General features: G+C 33.2%; 2 protein-coding genes across 3 annotated transcripts in view; one reads left to right on the top strand and one right to left on the bottom strand.

Annotated features, from left to right (window-relative positions):
* Positions 1-27,808, top strand: part of LOC118735698 (cytohesin-1) — a 146,529-nt gene that overhangs the window by 103,988 nt on the left and 14,733 nt on the right. The window lies entirely within an intron of this gene.
* LOC118735696 (semaphorin-1A) overlaps positions 24,628-27,808 on the bottom strand; it is a 620,249-nt gene continuing 617,068 nt past the window's right edge. The window contains 1 exon segment of the mRNA XM_036465613.1: positions 24,628-26,134. Coding sequence (XP_036321506.1) covers positions 25,131-26,134 — 1,004 coding nt within the window. The 3' untranslated portion in view covers positions 24,628-25,130.

Raw genomic sequence — 27,808 nt, 5'->3', positions numbered from 1 at the left:
TTATATTATAGAATGAACTATATTTTCATAAAAGAGTGATGAAAAAATGCTTCATGAAAATTATTGTGATTATTGCATGTATTAGAACAAGTTGTATACTAACTTTTGACTCTGACTGTAGGTGAGACTTCTAATGTCTATACAAAATCAACCTCTAAAGTCATACGATCTTTTAAATAATCAGAATTCCAAATAGACTGACTCACTAAATCTGCGCTCATGTTCTAAAATCTGTCGCAACGAGAGCGCAATAATGCCGGCTTTCCACTGGGCATTATATTGGTGAAATTGGGCATTAAATATATCCGTTAATTTTACTCGTTATTAAGCTTGTTTTCGCAAAAATTTTTTAATTTTTGATGGCACAAACTTTTTTCCATTTCAATGCCTAGTGGAAATCTGGCATAAGAGTGCATATAGTGATGTTTCGGTACCAGTGCTTGGAAATATATACTCCAGCACCTCTACCAAGTACTGAATAAATTTTGTATTTCGATTCACGTCTGCTAGTCGGTGTCGAGTATCTATAATTTGCAAGTATGTGTTGCTATAGTTAAAAAAATTTGATGATGTATACTTTGCAAAAACGATTTGTGGCCAAGTGGACCTCTCGCTTGTGCTAGGGTTAATCCTATAAAAGAAGGTAACAGTGGAGAAAAAAGGCGCAGCGAATCAGAGGAGGATGTGGATGCAGCCTAAGATATTTGGAAACATTGTCAAGAACTCGATTTGAAGTAAAAAACCTTGAGCTTACTTAATGTCTTTTGTTTCAAACCTTTCAAGTAAAGTAACCCCATTTCAAATTAGAAGGATAATTTTCTAGCCCTAAATTTGCTTTCCGCTGTTGCGTCGTCAGTTCCTTGTAAACGACTATTTTCTAAGGAAAAAAACCGGTCATTGAACTTACAAATTTTCATCTGAGTACCTTTGAATACATGTAAGTAGAATCGAGTATTTTCTAGCGATACTTTGAGTAGCATCGAGTATCCCCACCAATACTTTCAAACAGTATAGGGATCGAGTACAAAGGGGAAGTGCATACTTTTTCTTGTTTCCGCGTAGCTTTTTTCTTTTTAAGTGGCACAAACTCTTTTTCATTTCAATGTTCAGTGTAAATTTTTGCATAAGAGTCCATATTTTTTCTTGTTTCCACATAGTTTTATTTTTTATTTTTTCGACAACCTTTTTCTCATTTCAATGCCTAGTGGAATATGTCACAAGAGTCCATACTTTTTTCTTCTAATCTGCTTCTTCGGTTATCTCGTTACAGTGTCCATGAAAATCACTTATGGGTTCCAAAAGGTTTCGTTAATATTTTGGGATTCTATTCGTCAAAAATATGGAATAGGCTCGCTCTCAAACACTTTATGTGTCATCACGGAATATGCGCCTTATAATGTAGGAACCCAAAAAAAAAAAATATTGATATGTTTTGTGCAGATGTCTTCGATTTGTAAAAATTAGTAATTCATTTGGAAGAAATTTTAACACGTTCTGGTACCTTTAGAACTCAGAAGTGACTCAATTCTATAAACTTCTAGCTTTTAGTCTAACTGATTTTCTAACCATCTGTATTTGTTTAATGTCTGAGTCTTCGCCACTTGCTTTTGTATTGTAGTTGCATTCATACGTATCTCTGCAATCTTTGATACTAGTATGTATTTGTCTTCACCTCCTTTATTTTCTATTCTTGTTTCTGTTAGCGATTGTTTTAAAGTTTTGAGGGTGTATGAAGTCAGTGAAAGCTTAATTTAGTATAGTGAAAGTTTAAATAGGAGAATTTAGTTTTTTCATCCGTTTTTGATTTTTGTGACTTCTATTCTACCACTGCATATCATGCCGAGCTTACACATTTTGTATGCATTGTGTTTTGTGCTTTTTTTAAGCTTGCTATACATTATATATGTATAAGCGCACGCAGGATAAAAGCTGCCTTTTTCCATTACTGTTGTAGAAGGCTTTTGAGTATAAGTGAAAGCTTAACTTAATTTGGTGAAAGCTTTGGCTCATTCACTTTCAGGTTGTGGAAAAAGTTTATCATTTTATTCTAAGGAATTGCGTATATTTCATTAAACAAAAGTGTTGTTGTTGTTGGTTTTCTTTATATCTCTTGTTTTAATATGTATAAAAAGTTCAATTCATTTATACTATACTTGGTATTTTGTTTGAAGTTAAATCATGTGCTGCCTGTTTGCTTATTTACTGTTTTTTTTTTGTGTGTGATTTTTGCAAAGATGCCTTTAGCACTTCCTAGATTAACTTGTTTTTTAGAAGGAATCAAAGTCATCAACGCGATTTTTCTGCACTTCATGTTTATTTAGTTACTTTTGTAAGTTTTCTAATTTGGTTTTAATGTTGTTTTTTGGTTTGGTTTGTTTTTATTTTTATTTTTTGGTAGCTCAGTCTTTTACTAACGATTTTTTTTACTGTGTTTTCTTCTGTTTTTATTTTTTAAACTACAAAATTTTCAAATGCGCAAAAATATATGTATGTATGTATATGTGGATGTATGTTTGTTTTTTTGGTATGAAAATGTGTTTAAAACAAAATTTTTCCATGGGTATCATAATTCTGTTTGAAACTTAAAATTACTTTACTTCCGATACGTTTTTCATGTGGGTCCCCAACGAAAACTAAACTCATTTTAAATTCAAAATCAAATGAATTAATTTGAAACCTTTAATTTTGCATTGGATTTTTTTTTAATAATTTTTTTTTCGGCAATATAGTTTTTTTAATTTGAAATTTCTGCTTAGGTATTTTTGGGTTAAATTTCAAAAAATTTGTGTTTCTTGTGGCGCATAATTCTAAAATCTCTACACTTTACATATGTATACTTATTTGGGGTTTCTCTCAAGTATTGGGTTTCTTTTTTATTTTTGCAGCCGTGGGAACCCTGCTGCAATTGACTTTGCCATCCAAAAACTTCTTCGTATTTTTTCTACTTGAAATTTAATATTATATTGTTTTTCTTTTATATTTAATCATTTTTTTATTAGTTTTAAGCGCAAATTTTTTTTTAGCTTTTTTACTAAACTGACTGGTACCATTTTTTATTACGAAACTTTCACATTTCCTTGCTATTTTGTTTTCAATCATTAAGGTTTTCTTAAATCGTAATTTATTGGGTTAATTTGGGTAGAGATTATTTATGCTAAAACTTAGAGTGCTTTTCGCTGGGATTTCAGGGTAAAATTATGATATCTCTTTTCGAGTAGTAAAAATGTGTATATAAAAAAAAAATCTTAATAAAAAAAACTTAAACAACTTTTAATAAAAAATTTGAATAACAAATTTAAATTTTTAATAAAAATACAGTTTATAAAAATTGCAAAAAATGGTTATAAATTAAAAGCAATATAAATACTTACAGAAAAAGCGGTGTCTATATTTCTAGAACCAAAAAATTTTAATAAAAGAAAATTTAAAAAAAAAATTTAAAAGAGAAATCAAAAAAGAAATTTTTAATAAAAAAATTAAAACAATTTTTAATAAACTAAAATTAATAAAAAAATAATAATTTTATATTAAAAAACAAATTACAAAAATTACAAAAAATTTTATAATTTAAAAGGAATTCAAATAGTTAAAAAAAAGTTTAGATATTAAAACCATTTTTTTATGAATTTTTCTGAAACTGAATTCCTCGAATCTATAAGTATGCATTTATCCACAGACACAATTTTATTCCCTTCTTGCATATAATAAAAAGGATTTGATAGGACATCTTTTAACCTTTCATGTTAAACTTAAAAGTCAATGTGCTTTGATTGGTTTATCTTTTTTCTGTCATTCAGCTAAGTCTAATTTATCTTTTTGCATACTCTCTGGAAGTCTCGATGATTTTCGTAATTTACGTATAATTTTAGCACATCCAGTCCCACCGTGCGAGTCGGTGTATGCCGCGTTTTTAAATTTTTTATAATCCATAAGTTTACTTGCAGAAAATGGCGTTGTATGTGTATTTACAAGTGTGTGTGTGTGTGTGTGTGTGCGTGCGTGCGTGTGTGTGTGTGTGTGCGTGTGTGTGTGTGTGTGTGTGTGCATGTTTCTGTGCGTGAGTAAGAAAATTTTAAAATTTCCCTTTTTAGAATATAAGGAAATTTTGCTTAATATTTTTTTGACCCTAAAAAGCATTTAACCTCTTTTGATTTTAACAAATTAAGATAAAATAAAATTAAAATAAATACTTTTGAGCGCTTATAACGCGCAACAGCTAAACAATTCGTAGTCCATTTAATTTTTTTTCAACATAACAAACCATTGCATATGAATTCCACGGAAACAAGTGTTGTTTTTTTTTTTGCATTTTATTTTTTTATTTTTTATTTATGTAATTGTTTTTGTTTTGCATTACTCTTACTTTTGTAAAACTCTAAAGCGATAATTTTTTGAATACTCATTTCGTAGTATTTTTTTTCATGCTATACTTTAATTTCATTTTTGTTGTTGCTGTTTATAAATCAAACTTTAGCGCTAATTAGACTTAGGTATTAAATAGTATCGTTTATCATTATAAGTAATATATGCATGTGTGTATATATATTTTTTTATTAATTATATAGTTTTACTTTAATGTATTCATGTTTTTTTGTTTTTTTTTTTTATGTAAGAAGCACTTGAATATATATTTCGTGTAATGAAAAAGAAGTTTTTTGTTTTTTTTTGAGTTTTTTCTTGGTTTTTAATATTAACTTTAAAATTTAGTTTCTAATATCTTTTAATTCATTATTTTCAATAACATTATTATTTGTTTACTTTTTATTTATATATTTTTTTTTGTTTGGAAAATAATCCAATTTTCTATGAGAGTTAAAACTTTGTGTATTTAGTATGTATGTATGTACCACTATGTATAAATGCAGTATGTGAGATGTATGCATGCATTGCGTATGCATTTGTGTATGTAGTTTATAGTTGCTGCTAAGAGTGTGACCTTGAAGTTAAATAAATAAAACTATAAGTTTCGAAATAAATGCGGTGCACAGTGGTGCATTTTGAGAAAAAATATACAAAATCAAATATCACGAGAACGAGATGAGATAGCGAAGTAAATGTAACGATAGTTTAAAGCTATCGGGAAGGAGAATTCAAGTAAAGTTTTTAATTTTTTGTTTTTTTTTTTACCTAAAAACAGCCTGAAATTAACTAGAAAGGGATTTCTTGACTGTTATGTCAAATAAGTAAAAAGTTCATTGCACACTGGTTCCAGTTCAAAAAAGAAAAAGAAAATTTAAAACTTATATTTTTGGAGGTAATTTTAAAGGTCAAGGAAATTCTTTTACCCAACGAGATTAATTTTCCTGAATTCTCCATCTCAAACGCTATAAAATGCCCTTCTCGAGATATTTGATTTGTCCATTTTTTTCCAAAATAGAACACCGTGCGACATAGAAACATATAGGATATTTTTAAAACAAACATTTTTGCGCACAATCTGCAGCGGTATGCACATCTGCAGCCACAATCTGCACTGAGAAAAGAACCAGCTGTTTCCAACTGCCGCACAAGCGGATTCGATATTCCAGGCCATTGTCCACTTAAGGAACCCTTGCTCGGCATTCTGGTCCAAACCACTTATCCACAGCGGTCTGAGAGTGCCAGAAGGTCCAAGTTTGAAATGCCTCGGAATAGCCAACTAAGTGGCTGGCATGCCTATTAAAACGATCTAAGGCTCATGCAGGACAATCTAAGACTAATTGAAAGATGGACCACGGAGAAAGGCCTGCGAGTTAACACAGAGAAAACTGACATGGTTCTCTTTACAAGGACGAGCATAATGAACTGGCCTATTCTGCTCGATTCTGGTATTGGTATGGTGACCAAGTCACGTCAATAAAACTACAACTGAAACAAAAGGTGCAAAATGTGCTTTGCATCTGCATAGAAGGCAATGTGCGTCTTACTTAATATTGTACCAATCGACATTGTGGAAAAACCGTTGTCAGGGTGCACCGTCCTGAGGCTGCGGGAATAATCCAGCTGGAGTGACCCTCAGGATAGAGCATAGATATACCGGGCACGAATCAATGTGTACTAAGTCTTAACTTCACAACGAGATATTGGAGTTCCATTCCAGATAGAGAATTTTGGTCAGGAGAAAGAACGAAAAGTAGACTCACTTCACTTCTACAAGGATGGTTCTAAACTCAAGTAAGACATTTTGTGTGCGTTTGAATGCCAGCTAAGAAAGACTACCTCAAAACATTTCGCACACACGGACGTTATTTAAAAAATGTGGCTTTTCGTCGACAGCATTGCGTAATAGACAATGAAATTTAGTTTTTTGAAAGTGTGTGTATGACTTGTGATACCTAGATTATCCCTTATTTTTACCCATTACATACATGATGGTACTACGACATAGTGCGCTAATTCTTTGCTGTGAACGTACACAAATTTAGACGCCTTATATTTTGTGAGGTTGTGTTCAAGGTTGGCTTCTTCCACTCCAGTGTAATGGATTCTTGAGCTCGCGTATTTGGTTTACGTATGCTTGAGATTGGTCGGAGAATTGTCTACGTTATCTTAATTTTATCTACCTAAACATTTTGTGATAAATGGATATCTGATGAACCAGCTGAGTGGGTCTACTTCGTTTTGAACTTCTTGGGACCAGCATATCTTCAAGTCAAGGAAGCTGATATCGACCGTTCCGTGCTAAAAGGCTTTCATCTATCTCAAACAATAGCCCGCACGAATGATTTATCTGCAGAGAAACGCTTCAACATTTAGTTCGGTTATAGCATTCTAGCCGGTTTACATGTTACCCAGACGAGTTTAACGTATTCGTCGGAAAACAAGACGAAGACGTCCGATAGAGTTACAAAATTGCATGGAGAGACGCTTGAGGTCTGAAGACGAATCGTTCGTGCGGCCTATCGTTCGAGATAGATAATAAGGCTGTAAGTTTGTCATAATCACTTCTGAGGATCCACCTGCTCACTGGATTTAAAGCGAAGCAATCTGGCCCTGTTTTTGAATGATTAGAGAGACTCCGAAGTATTGGCAACCAATCGTGATGGCGTTCGATTGGGATAAGAGGTCTTCAAAAATAATGAAACTATTGTAAACTAGTATGGCGAATATTTTGAAAAATATAGCCTGTCGAAATAATGCTTGGCATTCACATAAGCGTCGCCTTTCTAATCCAGAGGAAAGATAATCCCACCATCGCACAGGGGTCCTGTCAAGCATATTAAGCGACTTGGTTGTATAGGTTTGTATAGAAGCTATGTGCTGGCCTGCGATGATTTTTTTTTAATTCTACATAATTTTTCCTTTCATTTGGGACCCATATTGGTATTCTGGACTGCACTGAATTTTTTAAATAATTTTTGGAATCAATCACATCTTTGGAACTACAAAGTCAGAGAGAAAAATTAAAAACGCAGTTTTACTATACTTGGTCCAAAGTTTCGTGAGTGTATTGATTGCTTCGTGTGTTTAGAAATTTTTCGGTTTTCTTCGCACGATGTTATCACTGAAAATGGTAGTCCTTTGACTATAATTAATTTAATGGACACATTAACCATTTTATACGGAGAAATATTATTATTTACACTGCCCATCTTTCTTGTGTTAACGTTTTAGAGAATTTCCATAACAGAAATCATGTATTTTATCTACAGTAAGTGATTTATGAATTCATATGTATGCTTTGTGGATGAAAGGGCTGTTTGAGTGTTAGCAAACAAATTTTAAAAATTTTTGCGGGTATGTGCACTTTTCGTAAGCACTGTACATAAGCAGTTTTTGAAATAAACATTAGCATTCAATACTTAATATTATGTTGTGTTAAAAAATGTTCTTCTTCGTTCAACTATAAAAGGGAAATTGAGTTATTTACAATGCTATGCACAAATCTGCAAAAATGCCTTTTCTGCTCCTTTTCTATTTTTCTTTCGTCTTTTCATTTCTTCTTCTTCAACCTTCCTCTCATCCTTTATTTCTTCTTTCTCATTCTTCTTTTTTCTACAAGCTGTCACTTTAACTCTCATTAGTTTTTGTTTTCATCTATTTATTTAGTAATGTATGTATGTATGGATTTGTTTGCTTGAGTATAGGTTTAGAATAAAATTTCAAAGCTAATCTTACTTTAATAATCGAATGAATGCGTTAGCATAGCGGTTGTCTACATTTTTAATTTTTAATTTTTTATTTTTTTATTTTTTATTTTTTTTGTAAATTTTCATTATAATACAAATTGAATGTTTTCTCTCTCGAAGTTCAATATAAGTTTTTAAGTATTTATTTAGTTAATGAGTTGCTTGTTTTTATGTAGCCTTATTTGGTTTTATGTAATTTTATAAGTCCTCTAATTTTCATAACTTCTAAGTATATTAATTGTTCGCTTACATAATTATTTAAAAATTTGTACCAAATCACAATGTTTGTTTTTTTTATGAAAGCATACAATTTTGCACAAACGAAGAATATAAATAATTAAAGTGGGTTTCTAAACCTTTTTGATTAACAAATTGTTTTACATCATTTGGTCTGCTGCTGGCTGGCCACGCATGCTTGCCGCCGAAAAAAATTTTCACACAATAAAAATCGATCGACCATAGTTTACAAATAAAGCAACCGATTAGTTATTTCGCAAAATAATATGTAATATTTTTTACAAAATGATTTGGTATTATTATTAAGGGAATTTACTGAAAAATTGAGTAAGGTTACTAGAATTCAAAGAGCTGCATAAATGAGTCTCGAAGGTTCTACAAATCTATTTCTCAAAATGTCCCAGACCTAGTTTTTATGTTATTGATTTATGCACTCGTACTAGAAAAACTTGCATTGGATATAAAAGTAGCGCTTCGAACAGAAATTCGAGTTCTTATTTACTTAAAATTAATTTCACTTGGAAGGCCTGCTTAGCGAAGATCTAAACTAAAACAACTTCTCCTATTCTAATTGTTCGATCTTATGCGAGTAGCTTTTTGAAAAGCTTTTTGCCATTGCCTACCGAGATCTGCCCGCTATTTATTTTCCGTAGTCGTCCAAAATCCTTTTAATGGTCTGGCATAACCACTAAGGAGACCCACGGCAGGTCTACGTAACCGGAACGACCCAGATCTATTGTATATCCGACCAGGTACACTGTTACTACACAACTCTGGGCAACGGTTACGGATATTCACTTGGAATGTCCCTACCATTTACAGGGAAGGTGCCGCTTTCCAAATGCTGGAGGTCCTCGAAAGATATAAGGCTGACATCACTGTAATCCAAGAAATGCGATGGACAGCACACGGCTGTATGAAATTTGCAGCGTGTGACAACTACTAACGGCGCACAACTTTGGTGTGCGATTTGCGGTTGGGCGGAGACTACGACACCTCGTCTCCAGGTTCACTTCCATCAGTGAACGAATCGCCACGATCCACATCAAAGCTAAATTGAATAACTTGAGGACGATGAAACTAAAGGGCAGTTCTACGAGCGCTTAGAGGAAGCAAATTAGCACTGCCCCCACCACGACGTTAAAATAGTGCTGGGCGACTTTAACGCCAGGGTGGGCAGTCGGAAAATTCAGCCTTCATGACAACACCTCCGACATCTGATCGACTTTGCCGCAGCTCACGTTCCTGCGCTTGACCAAGACGACGTGAGAACAAAAATATGGCGTCTTAAAAACAACAAGACCCACGGAGCCGACGGTATACCGGCTGAGCTGTTCAAAGCCAGCGGCGAAGAGCTGGCCGGGCGCATGTACCAGCTACTAAGCAGAATACACGCTGGAGGATTGGAATCTCAGTGTACTTTGCCCAATCCAAAAGAGGGAGATCCCGCCGTGTGTGCCAATTATCGCGGATTAAGCCTTCTTAATATTGCATACAAGATCCTGCCGACTTTACTGTGGCTGATAAATCTGCCGTTGGCCAGATTTTCACAGCGCGTCGAATTCTGGAAAAGACACTCGTTATGCAAATCAACACGCACCACCTTTTTATCGATTTTAAAGCAGCATTTGATAGCACGAAGAGAAGCTGCCTTTTCGATGCCATGTCTCAATTTGGGATCCACGCAAAACTTATACGACTATATAGAGTAACGTTGAGCACAACTTTAAGCTCTGTTCAATTGGGAAGGACATCTAAGCGCCATTTGAGACAGGTTTTAGACAAGGCCATTCATTCTCATGCGATTTTTTCAATCTGCTTCTGGAAGGCATCCTAAGAGCTGCCAATCCTAGTTGTAATGGTACCATATACCGCAAAAATACGATGCTGCTGGCATGTGCAGATGATATTGACATAGTTGGCCTGAAACCCAGGGATATCAGCGTAGCATTTTGAAGCTTAGAAACGGAAGCTTACGTGGTTCGTCTACTGGTGAACGAGGGCAAGACTTTGTTTACCTAGTATCCAGCATAAACACCACCAGGTCAGCCTGGAGATCAATTGAAGAATAACTCTTGCCAATCAGGTGCTACAACGAGGATCAAAAATACGCTCTAAAAATCTCGCATCTGCTCTGTCCGTCCTTTTATATGGCGCAGAACCACGGACGATGTCGAACAAAGATGATAAGGCTTTGGGGGCTTTCGAGGGAACTATTTGAGGCAAGTTTAATGGCGCTGTGGGCGATGGGTACCGAAGTTGATAGAATGACGAATTGCATGAGATTTTTACCATCTGCATAGTTAACGCATAAAAATGCAACGATTGCGATGACTTGGGCTTGTTGCACGCATCGCTGACGAGTCTTCGGTGCAAAGATTATTCAATTTGGCACCCATCGGTGTACCAGCAAAGCAAGGGTGTCAACGAACGAAATGGAAGGACCAGGTGCAGTGGAGCCTGTCTGCAATCGGGATGAACAACTGACACCAACTCGCACAGGGGAGAGGCAATTGGGGAAGTTTTTTGGTCTCGGCATAAATCGAGAAACGGTTGTAGTGGCAAAAAAGAAGAAGATTTGAGTACTGAAGGAAATGGTCCTTCAGAAATTCAAGGCATATAAATAAATTTTTTTTCATCTCGATGTATTCTACAGGAATCGTTATATGGTTTAAGCATCGGTATGAGGTGCCGAATGTACGGCTTGAAAACCTTTAGCAAACTTCGCATTCTTCGTTCATCGAGCAGTGGCCAAAGTAAATACGATAAAGTGTTGATAGCAGCTTTAGCCAACTCATTAACTGGGGAAAATAGTAAACACAAGGGTGGCTGCAAGCTTTGACGCACTTCACCTAGGTACATGACCCAGTGGAGATTGACTGTACGATGTTGAAGAGATCCGAGTTAGTCGTTAGAAAGTTTGTAATACAAACCCCAGAGCCTTGATCGCAGCTTGACTGTTCACCACGAATGCGAGTTTCGACTGAGCTAGGTCCATTCCTATTACATGTACATACATTAGGGCGGGTCTATTTGTATGGGAGATTTTTTCCGCTATGCGCGTATAGTATAGCAGGATTCTATCTGTAAATCTAAGCCAATTTGCTGAAGAAATCGTGGGTGTTAAATCAATTTGGAGTTGCCAAATTGCAAAAATAGGTTTCTTAGCACTTTGCTGTAGTGTAGTAAAGAAGTACGTAAATTTTGTAAAAAAAAAACATGCCATAAGGGGTATAAAAACATGGTATGGTTCTGCACTTATATTTTGCTTTAACGTCCACAAGGGGGCGGAACAGTGACATTCTCAACTTTTCTTCGAAACCAATTTTTGCAATTTGTCAAACTCCAAATTGATTTTAAGCCCATAGTTTCTTCATCAAATTAAAAAAAAAAAAATTTACCCGCCCTAACATACTTATGTAGGTACATATGAAATTTTGGCGTCTCTATATATTTGGCGCTTACACATTTGCTAGTGATAGGCCGAGCTTCCCCTCCGGTTTGCGTTGTGCGCTTTGATGGTGTCACATAAAAGTGTGGGACCTACTGTTTTACGCCACCACCGAACGGTAAATGGTTTTATTGAGAAGCACTCGGAAGTTTGTCATTGCCTGCCGAGGAGGCGATCGCTATTAGAAAAAAACACTTATTTTTTTTTTTTTATATTTTAAGGTCTTCCGAGGAGTAATGCGCACCTCTAACCACTCGACCGCGACGGCATTGGGATATGGTTTATAAAGGAAGGCACCAGATTGCTGTCATCGGAGCAGAACGTTACGTTACAAGTCAAATTCCTTCATCTGCCGATCGCATCTCACACCCCATTCAGTACGAAAGCGTTGCTGTCTTGTCAATTGTTCGCTGACCTTTAGACGCCCTCTTAGCTTCAGTCGTTCATTTAGTTAAAGGTTCTGTTTTTTGTTTTGTCTGGCCTTCTAGTACTTGCACATCCTTGGAAGATTTTCAAGCTAAGCAAATTACAAATAAAACAAAAATCCGAGCATCACAAAAAACTGTTTTTGTTTCGTGTTTTCATCTGTGATTTAAAGTTACTTTCTTTGTAAGTAACTTCAGTGGAATGCGGACCTGTGTGGATTTATTTATTTATATTCTGTATGTACTAGGTGTTGATGCAAATCAAATCAAGCTTAAAAATGTATCGCTTAATAATTTACAACAGTTAGTTTAAATAAAGCTGCTACTCGCACAAAAGTTTATGGCACATTATTCTCTTTTTACTGCAAAGCTCTTTGACTGGCTCTCTCTTTTTCTCTCCCTTTGCAACTTTAGGGTTTCGTTATATGTAAAGTAAATACATACATTTTTAACGCATTCATTGAACTCATCAAGCGTAAAGCAATTTCTAATGGCATCTTATGGTATTTTAGCAATTAAAATGAAAACAAAACAAAAAAAAAAACTAGAAAAGTGAAGTAACTCCTTTTTTACAGCGCTTTCTACTTTACTACAATTTTTTCTGTCTGGCATTCTACAAAAGTTTCTTTTATTCCTTCAAATATTTATGTATATTTATATGCATGTTTGTATGTATGTATGTAATGCGCATTCTTTCTGCCTTTTCCGTGTATGTATGCATTTAATTATAATAATTTAATGCATTCATTTAAAGGTTTCGTGCTACTAAGTAAAGTTCTCTACAACGCTTACAATTTTTTATGCATACATATAGGTATATGTATGTATGCTGGCATATGCAAGTGAAAGTTTGCTTATTTCTGAAAACATATTTAATTTGATTTCATTAACTTCTTAGTTTTTTTTTTTTTTGGAAAATTCGTTATTCGGTTTACTAATCTGTATTTTATTATAACTCCCATTTTTTTCCTTTTTGTTGCTGTTGTCATTGCATGAATACGCGCACGCGTGTGTATGTGTGTATGCATTTTTGTTAATAAGGAGTATGTTCGTTCTACAAACATAATGTTGCTTCTACTTGCTTGACTTGCAGTGTGTACATTAGGATGCCAATGCACGCCGCTGCAACTTTTTCGTTTAAGTTTTAATTTTTTTATTACATTTTTTTGTCTTACTAATTCTTTATTTATTTTTTTTTTTTTGTGAATAATCATAGCATTATTTATTATATGTTTGTAAAAGTGTTATAAAAAAGAACGTGCGCTACTACTAAGTTACATTTCCTTTTTTCATCTAATATTTGCATACTATTTTATAAACTAATTTTTTTTTTTACAAATTTACCTTTTTACAAAAGTGTTGACTTACATACATCCTTGCACGCTAATTGCTATTAACTACTTAAGAATTCACATTCATTTTTCGTTTTTATGGATGTATTAGTGTTGCTCGGTTGACGCTTTTATCCAGTTCATTTTTACAAAACGATACCATTTCACCTTTTAATTTACATAGCTTTCAAGTAATTATACGCATTCGTTTAAGTGTTCATGTTTCTGTAAGATGTTACTTATTATGTTTCTGTCTACTTTGAATTATGGTATATAAAATATGCCTTTTTTCATAAAAATTGTATAGCATTCATACGGTTTTATGTAAAAGCAGGCGCGCACTTAGCGAATTTTTCATGCATGGTAGGGTAGGGGCGCGTATTCGAGTTTTACTATGAATATATATTTTAAAAATATACAATTTTTTTTTTTACCTAATTTTGACCGGTCTTACTTGGCGCGCCTGTGTAAAAATATGTCATTGTTTGTGTTTGTGGCTTGAAATGGTAATGGTTGCTTGTGCAAATTTTAATAAAATTTACTCGTATTTTCAACACAAATTTATAATTCTCTCTGCTAATCTCGGACTTTCACTGTTTCACTCAATTTGTATATTTTTTTTTTTTTTCGCACTAAAATTTTTTTATTACAAATAGTAAAGTATTTATTTTTGATCACTATTTAGGTTTACATATGTATGTCCTTAACACTAGCGAATTTTTTCTCAACTTTTGCATACTGCATTTGATTCATAAACTCAGCGCAAAAAATAATATATTGACGACAAGAAGTAAGCAATATATTTTCTAACAAAATGCTGACTTTGTATTGGAAGCCGATTGAGGAGATAATTGGCTTTTTTATACATATACCAGGACATTTTTTGAAGTTCTGATTTCTTCTCACAGTACGGTTAACCTTATACATATGCAAAAATATATTCGAACTTAAATTTAGAAGGGGTCATAGAACCCTCCAATGATATTTTATGAGCGTATGATCAGTTAGGGTTAAAAACTCATTAACTTTTATAGATCAAGGAGAAAATGCTTCCGAAATTAAATAAAATAAAATAAAGCTAAATTTAAAAAAATATATATTTTTTTGCCTAAAACAACAAAAATTAATAAAATAGAAAAGTAAATAAAAAAAGATAAAAAAATGAAATGAGAATCAAGTAAAAATAAATACAAATAATTTTAAAACTTTAATTAAATTATATTAATATTTTTTTCTTTCTATAGCAATATAATCTAAAACAAAATGAAAAAATAATTATATATTTTTCTTTTTAAAACAATAACATCTAAAATTAAATGTATAAAATTAATTTTATAAATTAAGTGAATTAAAATAAATTCAATAAAAGAAAAATAAAATTATAAATAGAATAAGTTTCTTAAAATAAAATAAATTAAAAACTATCTTTCTTTTAGAAACAATAAAGTTTAAATCAAATTGCACTAAAAAGATAAAAATAAATTTAATCAAAAATGGACAAAGTATAAAAAAAAAACTTCCTAAAAATTAAATGAAATTAAAAAAAACTCTTTAAAAGAATAACATCTAAAAATTAAAAAAAAAATAATAATAATAATAAAGAAAGAAATTCAATTAAATTAAAAATGGAAAATATGCATAAAATAAGTAAAAAATGAAAAAGTATATATTTTTCTTTTTGAAACAATACAATCTAAAAATTAAAAGAAAATTTAATCAAAACAAAAAAAATTTAAATTACTAAAAAATTAAAAAAAAAAAACTGCTGCATATGGACTCGAACTCAGATCTCTCGAATGGTAAGCCGGTGCTTTGTTTACATTGGCATCTGTCTTTCGTTTCTCTTATGAAAGGCTTTTTACTAACTTATCTAGCCCTTATCTTAACTTATCATGCCCTGATAACCGCCTACAATTTTGGTTGCATAGTTTTAGGCATATGCACTACAGTAGTGTCTTGATCAAAAGCAAACGGACAATTTTAAAAATTACTGAACTATTTTTTTTACGTAGGTTATGATATAACAAACCAAGACAATTCAGACAAATTCAGTAGAAATGAAAAAAAATCTAGTCAGCGTGGCTAGCTCGTTGATATATGTACATATGTAGGTAGTTCGGAACTTTTTCGGGATCAGTTCGAGATCATTTTGAAACCAGTTCAAGTCAAGTACAGGACTTTGTCCGAGGCTCCAGTTCGAAATTAGTTTGGGTCCAGTTCGGAAGCATTTTGTGTACGGAACTAGTTAGGAATCAGTTTTGAACCAGTTCGGGACTAGTTCGGGATTAGTTCGGGTTTAATTCGAGAAACAGATATTTACGTATCAAACTTCACTAGTATCTGGTATTCGCGCCTTTTTTAGATGGAGACCAGCGTAAATTTTTAACCGCACTTTGTAAGAAATTGGGAAAATGCAAAAAAAAATCCAAACAAACTAAATTCATGCTAAGATTTTTGAACTCCAAACAGTCTATGAATTTTCATGATAAAATATGCTTTTTCGCCAGCAAATCGGACCCTCGTGCGCTTCTTATACGTTTCGTAAATTCTAAACCTTTCGAAATTTTACTCTATGACTATAAGGAAAAATATGTATTTACAAAGATTCATCACACCACTTGCATTCTCAATCTTGCTCATTTTATATAGCTAACGTTTTTTTTGTTTTGTTTTTTTTTTGTTTTTACTGTATGCACTATTATGTAGTATGTATGTATATACTAAGTATATAATTTGAATTGCTTTACAATGCCTTCAGCCAGCTAATCTATGTAGACTACATACAAAAAATCTGTACACGAGCTTTCTTTCAATGATAAGCATGCGCTAAGTTTCGTTTCTATTTAAATATCGTTTTTGTTTTTCGCATACTTTTTCGTGCATTTTTACGTACAGTAGCTTCCCTAGCGTTACCGCGCGCCGCTCATAATCTACTTATGTATGTATGTATGTATGTATGTATGTATAATCAGCGAATTACTACCTTCTTCTACTTACTAAATATTTTTTATATATTTTTTTGTTTTGTTTTTGTTTTTACTTAGTATCATTGGAATTTGAGTATTTTTTGTTCATTCGCTTTATTATATGCGTGTAAGTTTATGTACCTATGCATGTATATGTATCTAAAGTTTTGCATGTTTGTTTTTCGTTTTGCTTTTAGTAAATTCCCTCAAATACATATTACAATTTGATGGTATGGTTAGATATACATACATACATATGTATATCTTGTAAATATATGTACATACGTATAATGCGCAGGCGCGACACGCAATTCTCGCAGTGGCGGCTTTTTCCTTCTTAACAGCCAGTTTAAAAAACAAAAAAACAATAATCATAAAACTACTAAGTACGCATACATGCTGAATTCCCTTTTAATTTTTGACTTTGTCTTTTTATGCTTTTTTCATTTTCTGTCTTTCTTGCTGCTTCTTAACCTTTTTTTTTTTTAATTTTTTGCTGCTGTATTGCACTACTTTGTTTCTTACACAGCATTTGAAGCATTTTTAGTATTTATAAATTTAATGCAATACTTATCACTTTAATCATACTAATTTAGTATATATATATATATATATATATATGTATTTGTGTATGTACGCATTTATCTCATCAGCATGAATGCAATAATTCATGAACATCATCAGTTGTATGTATGTATAAGTATGTTGTATATGCACCTACTATGCCCTATGTACTCGTACTATATATGTATGTATAAGTATGCAAGTAAGTGAGTTGTATGCGCAAAAACTCTCCGAAATGCTAAATGCTCTTGAAATAAAAAATTAGAGTATGTAGTACTAATTTAATAATCCAATAGGTAGTTGTAGTATTTAGTAGTAGTAGTTGTTGTTGTTTTTGTTCTTGTTATGTATTGTAATAAGTAAGAAAATGCTTGGTTGCATGGCTCGTAATTGGTTGTAGTTCTTGTTGTTGTTGCTGTTGCTGTTTTCGCTCTCTCTCACGCTAGCAAATTGCATAAAGTTTAAAGTTGCCTCTAAAAAGTAATGATTTGTTGTTGCCTCCACTGCACTGTGGCACATTTTCGACTTATTTTTAACAAAAATCCCTGAAAGAATGAATTTTTTACCGAATTGTATAGTTTTTTATTTTAAAACTTCCTACGGATTTCAAAACTTATTTTCTAAACCCGAATTAAAAAAAAAAACCTAAATTTTTATCAGCATACCGACCCATTTGCGCGGAGTTACAAAATGTGCCAGAAACAAAATTTCAAAGGAGCGCTTTTTTTACTTAAGCAAATTTTTTTTTGTTTTATTTTTTTTTTACTACGTACAAAATACTTTTGGATGTTGCTTAGATTTTTTTTAAATTTGTTCGACTTTCACGATCTTTTAGAAAAATGAATTGCTGTCCGGTCAAAGTAAATTAATAAGACTAAGTAAACATTGCTGTATGGGTCTCAAAAGAAAGAGGCTTAAAAAGGCTTACAGACGAAAATGTTTTTGAAGAGGGTTGCCACCTGTTTTAAAATTTCAGTTTAAGTAAATTAATAAGGCTATGCAAATATTTCAATATGGGTCTCAAACGAAGGAGGTTTAAGAAGCCTTACAGCCGAATATATTCCTGAGAAGGGTTGACACCTGTGAAAATTCAAGTTTAATTAAATTGCCAAGATATAGAAATTATTTCAATATGCGTCTCAAAGGCAAGAGGCTTAAGAAGGCGCCCAGCCAAAAATATTTTTGAGGATGATTGACGACTGTTTGCAGATTTGAATTTCACTAAATTTACAAGATAAATTAACTATTACAGATAAAGAGATTTAGGAAAGCTTACAGCCGAAAATATTTTTTGGGTGTTAGAAAATTTTTATTCAATTAATTGATAAAATAAATGAAATATATATTACAATACGGTTAATTTTTATTTTTTTATAAGCGAATAACAACACAAAAACACTTTTAAGATGCGGCGAAAACACATTTTGTTTTTGTAAATTGGTGCCTAGGGAAACTTTTCTAAAATCCGTTTCAAACATTAAAAAAAAAGTATTCAATTTGTTAAAAAATTTACTCCTCCAGCCATTTTTTGCACAAAATCGGTTGAAAATTCCCCACTGTGCACTTGTGCTATTAACGCTATTTAAGCTAATTTTTTTTGCAAGTACTAAATATTTAATTTTCATTTTATGCTTGCGTGTTGCACTTAAACTTGGAAAACTATTAGATTCTAAACTCGAAATTCGAAGTAATTTTTTTATTTTGCAATAAAATTTCTCCGGCTCCATCGCGCTTGCTGAGGTTTTTTCAATTTGAAAGGACTGCACCTTTGTTATTTGAAATTTTAAATTTATGAGCGCATACATACATACGTATAGCTGCTGGACTGTGTACTATGTGTAGCGGTTGTTGCTTGTGTGCCTGTTTAATGGAACTTGTTGTACTGGTATTAAATGCAAAATTTGTTTTTTTCTGTGGCTACGTTTTGCGGTATTCCTTCAAAAATAAATGCAATTCATGCTTGGAAAGACATATCAAAAATTTTGATTTCTAAGCAAAAATATCCTATTTGAATTTCCGTTAGAAAATATTTATAAAAAAAAAAATATGATACTAATTTGCAAAAGTCCTGAGCTTTTTATTTTATTGAGCTTATTTTAGTAGTTGTCATTGCTTTGACGTACGGCTTATTTGCTGCAAAAATGAGTTTAAAATGCAATCAATTAGGTTCACTAAAACCTTGATATGTACATGATTGTATGCGCGTTTGTACCTAATAATAATTAATTAATTTAATTTATGATTTTTGAGCGTTGCAATGCATATTTGGCTTGGCAGTGTTTGTGTGCGAGCAGCCTGCAGGAGGCTGTGTCGTCGTTTTCGTTTTCAACCCATATCCTAAGCAGCTAAACCACTTATTTCCTTTTGTGATTTCTAAAAACATTTAAGAACTACAGGGTGTCCTAGATCACCCGTCCACCACCTCTAAAATGGAGGGAAATGTTCTTTATTGAATAACGCAAAAATTGGACATAAATGTTTTTACTGCAGATTTGGATTCTGAGAATAAAAATACGTAAATTTGGTTTGAAACTTTTTTCTCGGAAGTGCCTTTTTCAACCTCTAAATGACCTTCGAACTTTAACTCGCCCTGTATCTCGTTTCTGTAACAATTCTCTACCAAGGCGAATTGAGATATGAATTCGCCGCTCTGTTCTCTGCTGTCAATGAGTTGTAGAGAATGACGTATATTCTCTACCAGTAGAGAAATAATCGGTAGAGAAGATACCGAAACGAGCTACTGTACTTTTGAAATATATATACGAAAATGTTTTTATTGATAAACGAAAAACTAAGAATCACCAAGTTAATGATGCTCTATCTTTTGGTCAATTAACCGACTTCCGGTTTCGACAGGAAGTGCGTTAAACTGACCGGAAGTAAATTTTTTTTTAAATAGGGCATACATGTTTTTTACAAAAGATTCGGATTCCGCCGACAAAAATCCATACATTTCGTCGGAAAATTTTTTCTGGAATAAACTTTCGGTTAAAACAGTCCACTTCCGGTCTATTTAACCTACTTCCGGTCGGAACCGGAAGTCAGTAATAAGACCAAAAAAAAAAGAACATCTAAGACCTAGTTTTCCAATAAATATATTTTCACTCATTTAATAAGTCCAGGACGAGCTAAATTTGAAGGTCATTTAGGGGTTGAAAAAGGCACTTCCGAGAAAATTGTTTCAAACAAAAGTTACGTATTTTTTTTACTCATAATCCGAATCTGTAGTTAAAACATGCACATATGCGAAATTTAAAAAAATTGACTTCCGGTCAGTTAAACTCACTTCCGGTCTAAATCGGAAGTCGGTCATACCACCAGAAAATAGTTCTCAGGTATTTTGGAGAGTCGCACCATGTTAGCTTTTAAACTTTCTATCGATCGCTCAGAATGATAGCATTGGGTTATAAGGAGTGAAAAAATCCATGAGTTTCCTTTAAAGAAATGTGGCCTATAGTTACAAGCTTTTATTTTGAAATTTTTTTTTTCACAAATTTTTATTCTTTATTAACCATTGGACCTTCTGGCAAGAATTGTGTAGAGCAAAAACACATTGCATATCAAAGAAGAAATTGATTTGTGACTGACTTTGACGTGGTCTCTTTAATTTAGATGAGTTCAGTGATAGGCCTGAATAACAGATTGCGCTCAACCTAAAAAACAAAAAAAAAATTATGTAAAAAACTTAGGAAATAAAAGAATTTTTTAAATCCCTTCAAGCAGACTTTATAAATGATAAGAACTCCAGTAATACAAACCAAGATCAATATATTTCAATCGAGATAAAAAAGCGAAAATACGTCAAAATTTAAAATAAAAAAAACTAAATAAGTATCCGAAAACTTCCATTTATAGCAAACATCAGTAGTGGAATACTGACAGTCGCTACGCTAAATTTTCGTCGCAAAATTTTCTAAATGAAAAGCAGTGTGGCCTAAAAGTATACAACATGGAGAAGTAACAGACGCAATATGCAATCAGTCAAATTTGGCAGTATGAGCGGCATGTAACTATTTAGATGTTGCATGCTATGAGGCGGGCCTGCTATTCTTTTGGAGATTTTAGGCAATCAAAATTAGCGATAGCAATGTTGCCTTAAAATCTGCATCGGCTTACCTTTCTCTCACGGTACCTGGATTGGCCTCTCAAGCGTTGTAATAGGAATTCAGTAAATTTTGTCGGTATGAAAGTAAAGTAAATTGATATTGCATAGCCTTAGACGCCCTTGCTTTCTATTTCCAAAATTTAGGTACAGAAAACTTATGCTGGCGATTTTCAAAGACACACTATTATAATCATATTTCGTTTAAAATATCAAGGAGATAATTCTGAGGCGTAGAGACAATCAGAAACTTGTGCTTGCTTGCTAAAGCAATATGTACTCTTTTTTAACGCTTTATTGAAGAAGCCATTACTATTTTTAATTTCTCAAAAATCCATTTTAAAGGAGTTGGAATTTTATATCTATTACTTTGACTTTTTCGTTTCTTTTCTGAATCTTGACATATTCTACCGGATGCTGCTCATAATAGGCTCGTTTCAATTCGAGTTACAAATTTGCAAATTTGTTTTCTACAAACATTTTTTTAAATTTAAAATTTTTAGCTGCTGTCCCCAATTCACTCAGTTCTTGCAACGCTGGGCGCTTGTATTGAGTGATCCCCTAACACGACTTAAAATGTTAATTTCAATAATAAAATTTCCTGTTTTCATTTGGTATTTTTTATCAGCGCTATTTTATTTCGGTGTTCAATTTTCTTTTTCGTTTTTTGGTATACTCAACTTAAATTAAAAAGCTTAGAATAAAATAATTAATTGCACTAGTTTACAAAAATGTAAAAGAATCAGTTTGAAAATTATACATTAAGGTACTAAAACTAAAACAAAAAACTTAAAAGTCAATAAAATATATAAATCTATGCGTCAAATAAACAAAAACACACAAAATTCTTTAAAATAAAATAAAACTAAAGGCATTTTACATTTATAAATAAAATGAACTAAAAGCATTATACGTACTTACAAATAAAAATTTTATCATTTAACTTAAACACTTACCAGATTAATAATTTTTAATAATGCTTGTTTAGCGCCCAAAAGCAGACTATGAAACAATACAAAATATAATTTTTACTCCAAGCTTAATTTTTTAATACATAATTTCGAAAGAACCGTCAATAAAAACATAAAAAAATTAAAAATAAGCACTTGAAACTCAAAAAAAATTCCTATAAAATATACCCGTAAAGAACTAACTTCATATCGACTCAAATATTTTACAAAGCACTTGCCCAGTAGTAGTGGACGAAGTACTACCTAACTAAATTAGTTTTCAAGCGTGGCGCCAATGGCTACTTGTCTGCTCTTCTTAGCGCTCATCTGGATAGTGAAAATCCAATGCATTTGTGGAGAGAAATTACTACTTGTCCAAATTATATTTAACTGAGATTTAGTTTTATGTGGAAATGTTTACGGGGTTTCATGCAAAAAAATGTAATCGTTTAAACTGGTATACGTCAACTAAAGGGTCGGGAGCTATATTCGGTCGGTAGTTATATTTGCATAAGTGATGCTAAACCCGAAATTTCGGGGTCACGAAATTTGGATCATCAAAATCTTCCTTATTCAGAAAGTCGTAGGTCGATTTTCTTGAAATCGACGAAAGTGCAATCATTGCATACGAATTTCTACCAATTATTGTATTCAGTGCGTGTATATTACGGTGGTCTTTAAAAATAGCCACATGTGAATTTTATGGGACACGCTTTATTTTGTTCTACTTTGGAAATTAGACAAGTTTTAAGATAATCCAAAAAAATTTAAAATCATTTTAATTCGACAAAATTACGTTTTGATTGTCTCTGCAATGAAGCACTCACTGAATAGATCGGATTTGTCAGTTTAACGAAAAATGAAATTCTAGATGACCTCATAACCCGAAAACTTACAAAAATCCAATTACCGCAAAGACCTGCGGAAAAGTTAGGAAACTTATTTTGAGTTCAGGTACTCTCCACTAGAAAATATTAGAAAATGTTTTTGAGTTCTGGAAGTCTCCACAAATTTTCGTCTATACATCAGCTTCTAAAACATACAGCGATTCAAAGAATTGTTTACGTGGTGACATTTTTTTTTAATACATATTCACAATGTTTTTCAAATTAAAGTTTTTGGTTAATTGTTTATAAAATTACTGTTGATGCTATAACCAAATCCAAATTACGAACTTTGTGTAAAATTTAGAAAAAAAACAAACAAAAATTTCATTAAACTTTCACTTTTAATCTAATAGCCATATTCATAAAAAATAAAGCTTTTTCAACCTACTTTATCTTTTATGAATAAGGCCATCAATTTTTAGAAAATTTTCCGGCATGCAGTTTAATGGCACATAAAATTTTAGTATAACAAAGCGTCGTACAATTTGCGTCGACTTTTAATATTTTGTCTTTCGTTGTTTTTTTTGCTGGCAGTTTTTTCACTTTTTTCCATATAAAGCTGCATACTGACTTAAGAAAATTTCTTTTCCATTTCTTGTGCGAAATTTTATATGAGCTTTTGTTTTTCTTGACAGTTGCAGACAGGCCTTAAAACATGAATTTCTTACTAGAAGAAAATGCGCAAGACCGTTCACAGAACAAATAAAGAAAAAAATCATCGTCAGTTTTTATAAACACCGGCGAAGTTTTATGCGCTTAAAACGTACACTTTATGTATTATACAATTTAAAGACTTGGAAATTTTCTGAAAGTTTTTTGAATTTTTCAAAATTTTAGTACAAAGGTTTTTTTTTTATAAAAATTAACAAAAAAAAAAAAATTTACTTGAAAAACTGCAAAAATTAAAAAAAATGAATTTTTCTAAATTTTGTATATAGTTTGTATTATTGGTTGGTATGATTTTGGCGAAGGTGTGAACAATATTTTTATAAAGATTAACAAAAAAATTGACATGAAAAACATTGTAAATACATATAAAAAAATTTCAAATTTTTTATAAATTTAGAAACTTTGTTGTTAGAGTCCCTGTATGTGTACATGCATGCGTGTATGTATAAAATTGCGGATTTATTGCAAAAAGAATACATATGTATGTATATCTTTTAATGAGCGCAACTTTTGATGATTTCTGAACATAATTTGCAAACTTATGAAAAATATTTAAACGACTGTTTATTAGCTACGACTCTTAACTAAAAAAATTACAAAATAATTAATAAAATTCGAAATTTTCGAACTGGCTAAATTCACTTACTCGTACAATTGCTTGATTGCGTTATACTAAAGGTATGAACATTTTGTATACATTCGTATTTACATAATTCTTCTATGCATATTACATATATAAAAAAATAAAAATAAAAAGAATAAAAAAATTAAAAATCATTTACATGCAGTCTATTTAGGACATGGAATACCGCACAGTCGGGTTTGCATTTGTGTTGATAGTTATACTCGAATGCTGTCAGTCGATAGAGTATCTATTGTGTATGAAGTTTAGTATGTATGTATGTTTGAATGTATACTCATATTGAAAAAAAAGTTATACTTTTGTCTTTTTATTTAATGCTTACTTTTCGCAAGTCTCAAATTTGTTCCACATTGCTTTTAACGCAGCTCCATATGTACGCTTTCTACATAAGTGATTAAATGTTTCAGTATTGTTGTTGCTTTCTGCTGTTCTATTATTGTTACCTAATCGCGCGTTCTTATACTATATTTTATGTAACTATGTATGTATGTACGTACATACTTGCTGCTTTCTTTCTTTCTGCTGTATGCATTTAAATTACGAGTATATAAGTATGTATTACTATTATGTATATGCATGTACTTGTATATATGTATATGTATTTCGAATGGAAAAAGTAAATCTACGATTAAGCCAAGAAACGCAAAGTGTATGTATGTATATGAAAGAGTTTCGCCACGCTTAGCCATGCAAGCAAAGCGCTTAAGCAGCAGCCACGCCGTCAACATCGCCAACGCCATTGCCATTGCCGTTGCCGCTCAGCCGTTTACCGGCGCCGTAACACCTCTCCACATCCCTCAATATATATCATTTTCATCCCAATCGACCGATTGCAACACCAATTTATCCAACTCTTTTGAATCACCCGAACTGCTATTCCGTCGTCGCCGCTTGCGATGCAACTGCGTCCATTTCTTATTTAGCTGTGCCATTTGTGGCGCCGCAAACATAGCCGCCGCTGCTGCGCTCAATTTTGTCGGCGTTATTGCGCTGGCAAAGCTACTGCTGCTTGGCGTAATCGTCGGCGTATTTATATTGAATATTTCGCGATTTTGAAAGAGCTTCTTACGTGTCGGCGGCGGTGGCGCTGTGGCAGCGCGTCTTGTACGCTGTGCGTGCGGCGGCGGTGGTGGCGCGCGTGCATATTGTAGTGGCGTGTCGACGTAGGGTGGTGGCGGTGTTATCATCGCTAGCGATGAGTCGTCTAACTCCAATTCATCGTCAATCTCATTTGAGTCGTCCTCGGAGAGATCGAAGGTAAAATTGGGATACGAATGTGGCAGATAATCGCTGCAGTTGTTATAGTGGTCATCCTGCGTTGTTGCGCCATCATCAACGCCATCCCATTCGGGCGATGATGATATGAAGTGTGTAGCTGATGATTTTGGTTGTACTGGTGTAACTGGTACGGATTTGGCGAGTGTTGTGCGCACTTTGCCGGACGTGGTGCGCGTGGCTGTGGTCGTTGCTGTTGCTGCTGCTGCTGCTGTTGTTGTGGTTGCTCTTGTTGCTCCCTTGACACTTGCTGCTATTGTGGCGGTTGTTGTAGTTTTTGCTTGCTGTATTACGGCTATTGTGGTCACTACTGCTGCTCCTGCAGCTGCTGCTGCTGATTTGATTAGTGGCATCGATTTGGTATTACATATCAATCAATCACGGTAAATGTAACTACAATTCTTGGGGCTCTCCTGCGGACTAGGACTGCTGGAAGGTGGCGCTGGACTAGAACTACTATTTGACATCACCGGCGATGAGCCGGAACTGGAGTGTTGTGCTGGACTATTCGAACGGTGCTGAGTTACTGCTTGGTAATGAGAGAAAGAAAAGAGAAATGAAAAAAAAAAACAGAGATTAATTGCAAAATTTGTCGGCGGCATAAATTTCGAAAGGGATAGCAGACTATAGTAGCATACACTAGATAGATAGAGTGAAGAAACAGCTAACACCTTAATAACGAGCCAAGGGATTTATTCATCGTACAAATAAACTTTCGAATTGGGATTACAGGCAACTTATTTACTCTGTGTACATATGCATTTGAGGACGTGAAGGCGTGTATAAACCGGGTCTATCTAAATGGAACGATGCGAGTTTTTTTTTTATCTATATACATATAAGGACATTTAAAAGTTCTCCCAGACAATGCACCCGATCAGAGTCGGGTTTATTGACGCACCTGTTGCTTTTATTAGATCTGGCCTCTAAGACTTTTTTCCAAGCCTTAAAAACCAAGGTAGAATAACATTTTACTACTTTGCGAAAACTTGTGTCATCCAATGTCGTTTCGAGGATAAATGTTATTTTATTTAAGAAAAAATAGAATAGGGCGAAGCTTCGAGGTTCCATGAACTCGTAAAGGGTGATGATCAAGACACTATTACACCGTCCGACAAAATTAAACTTTTTGTTGCACCCATAAAAAATCGAGCCTTTTCGGAAAGTAGAGACACAAAAAGTACCCGAAATCTGTCGTTTTTCTAGATCAAGCCATTAATGGTTTCCATGGGGAAAACAACCCCTAACAACCGCAATGCTGAATAGGCCAACAGAATATTGCCTTGTGATTTTTCAAACTTAACTCAACTTCGCATCTAAGGGATTTGGAATTCCGATTCCGAATCTGAAGTCAGTTTTTAAAAACTCATAATGGCGCATTGATTTTTTAAAAAAAATGTTAAAATTTTTATGAAATTTGATATCCAAAGGTTCTTTGAGTCGCTAATTACAAAAATGAAGAAAGTTTTCAAATATTCAAAATGCCGGATAGATTTTTAAAAAATTTCAGGAAAAATTTACGAAAACTGCACTGTCGGCAAAAAGTACGTTTCTCTGCTGGCTGATTTAATAATTGCTATATTTACTTCTCGTGTAGTAAATTTTTTATGAGTGTGTCCATTTTATGATACAACATTGACTTTATTTTTTGTCTCGGATGGGGGTTCAAAGTTATGCGGTGTGAATAGAATTTTTAGACAGCTCGCAAATGTGTTAGATTTTTCCAAATCTATCAGGGTGGGTCTCTTGAGTTGCTTCAATACTATCCCGGCAGGCAGTTAGAAAACGCAATATCTCAGAAAAATATTTAAGAATGCGCTATTTGGTTGAAGAACTTACAACTTATACAACTATTACAACTGCCGTTTCAAAAATGCCCTGTCGCAACATATCTTCGTTATATGTAGTTGAGACAAGGCGCTTTTCAACCGAACTCTGAGGTAGGCCGTTTTTCAATCAAATTCTGAAGTTGGGCGTTCTTGAGCCATTTTCTGAGATAAAGCGTTCTCGAAACGGCTGCCAAGATAGGCCGATCTTTCACTCACTTTCACTTTCGTCTTTCCTAATTGTATTCCGTTAATGATCAACCCATGCCCAAAGGTCTGACTTTCTGAGTCTGACCTCCGATTAAATAGCCACTTTTGCATTTTAAGATCTCTGTCGGGCTGAATCTTAGTCTACACGTTAATCCGGCTTCGCA

This window comes from Rhagoletis pomonella, unplaced genomic scaffold (assembly GCF_013731165.1).
Source record: "Rhagoletis pomonella isolate Grant_MI unplaced genomic scaffold, Rhpom_1.0 Rhpom_scaffold_00003, whole genome shotgun sequence".
Lineage (NCBI taxonomy): Eukaryota > Metazoa > Arthropoda > Insecta > Diptera > Tephritidae > Rhagoletis > Rhagoletis pomonella.
The sequence above is the reverse complement of the archived record's forward strand: the minus strand, read 5'-3'. Positions and strand labels throughout refer to the sequence as shown.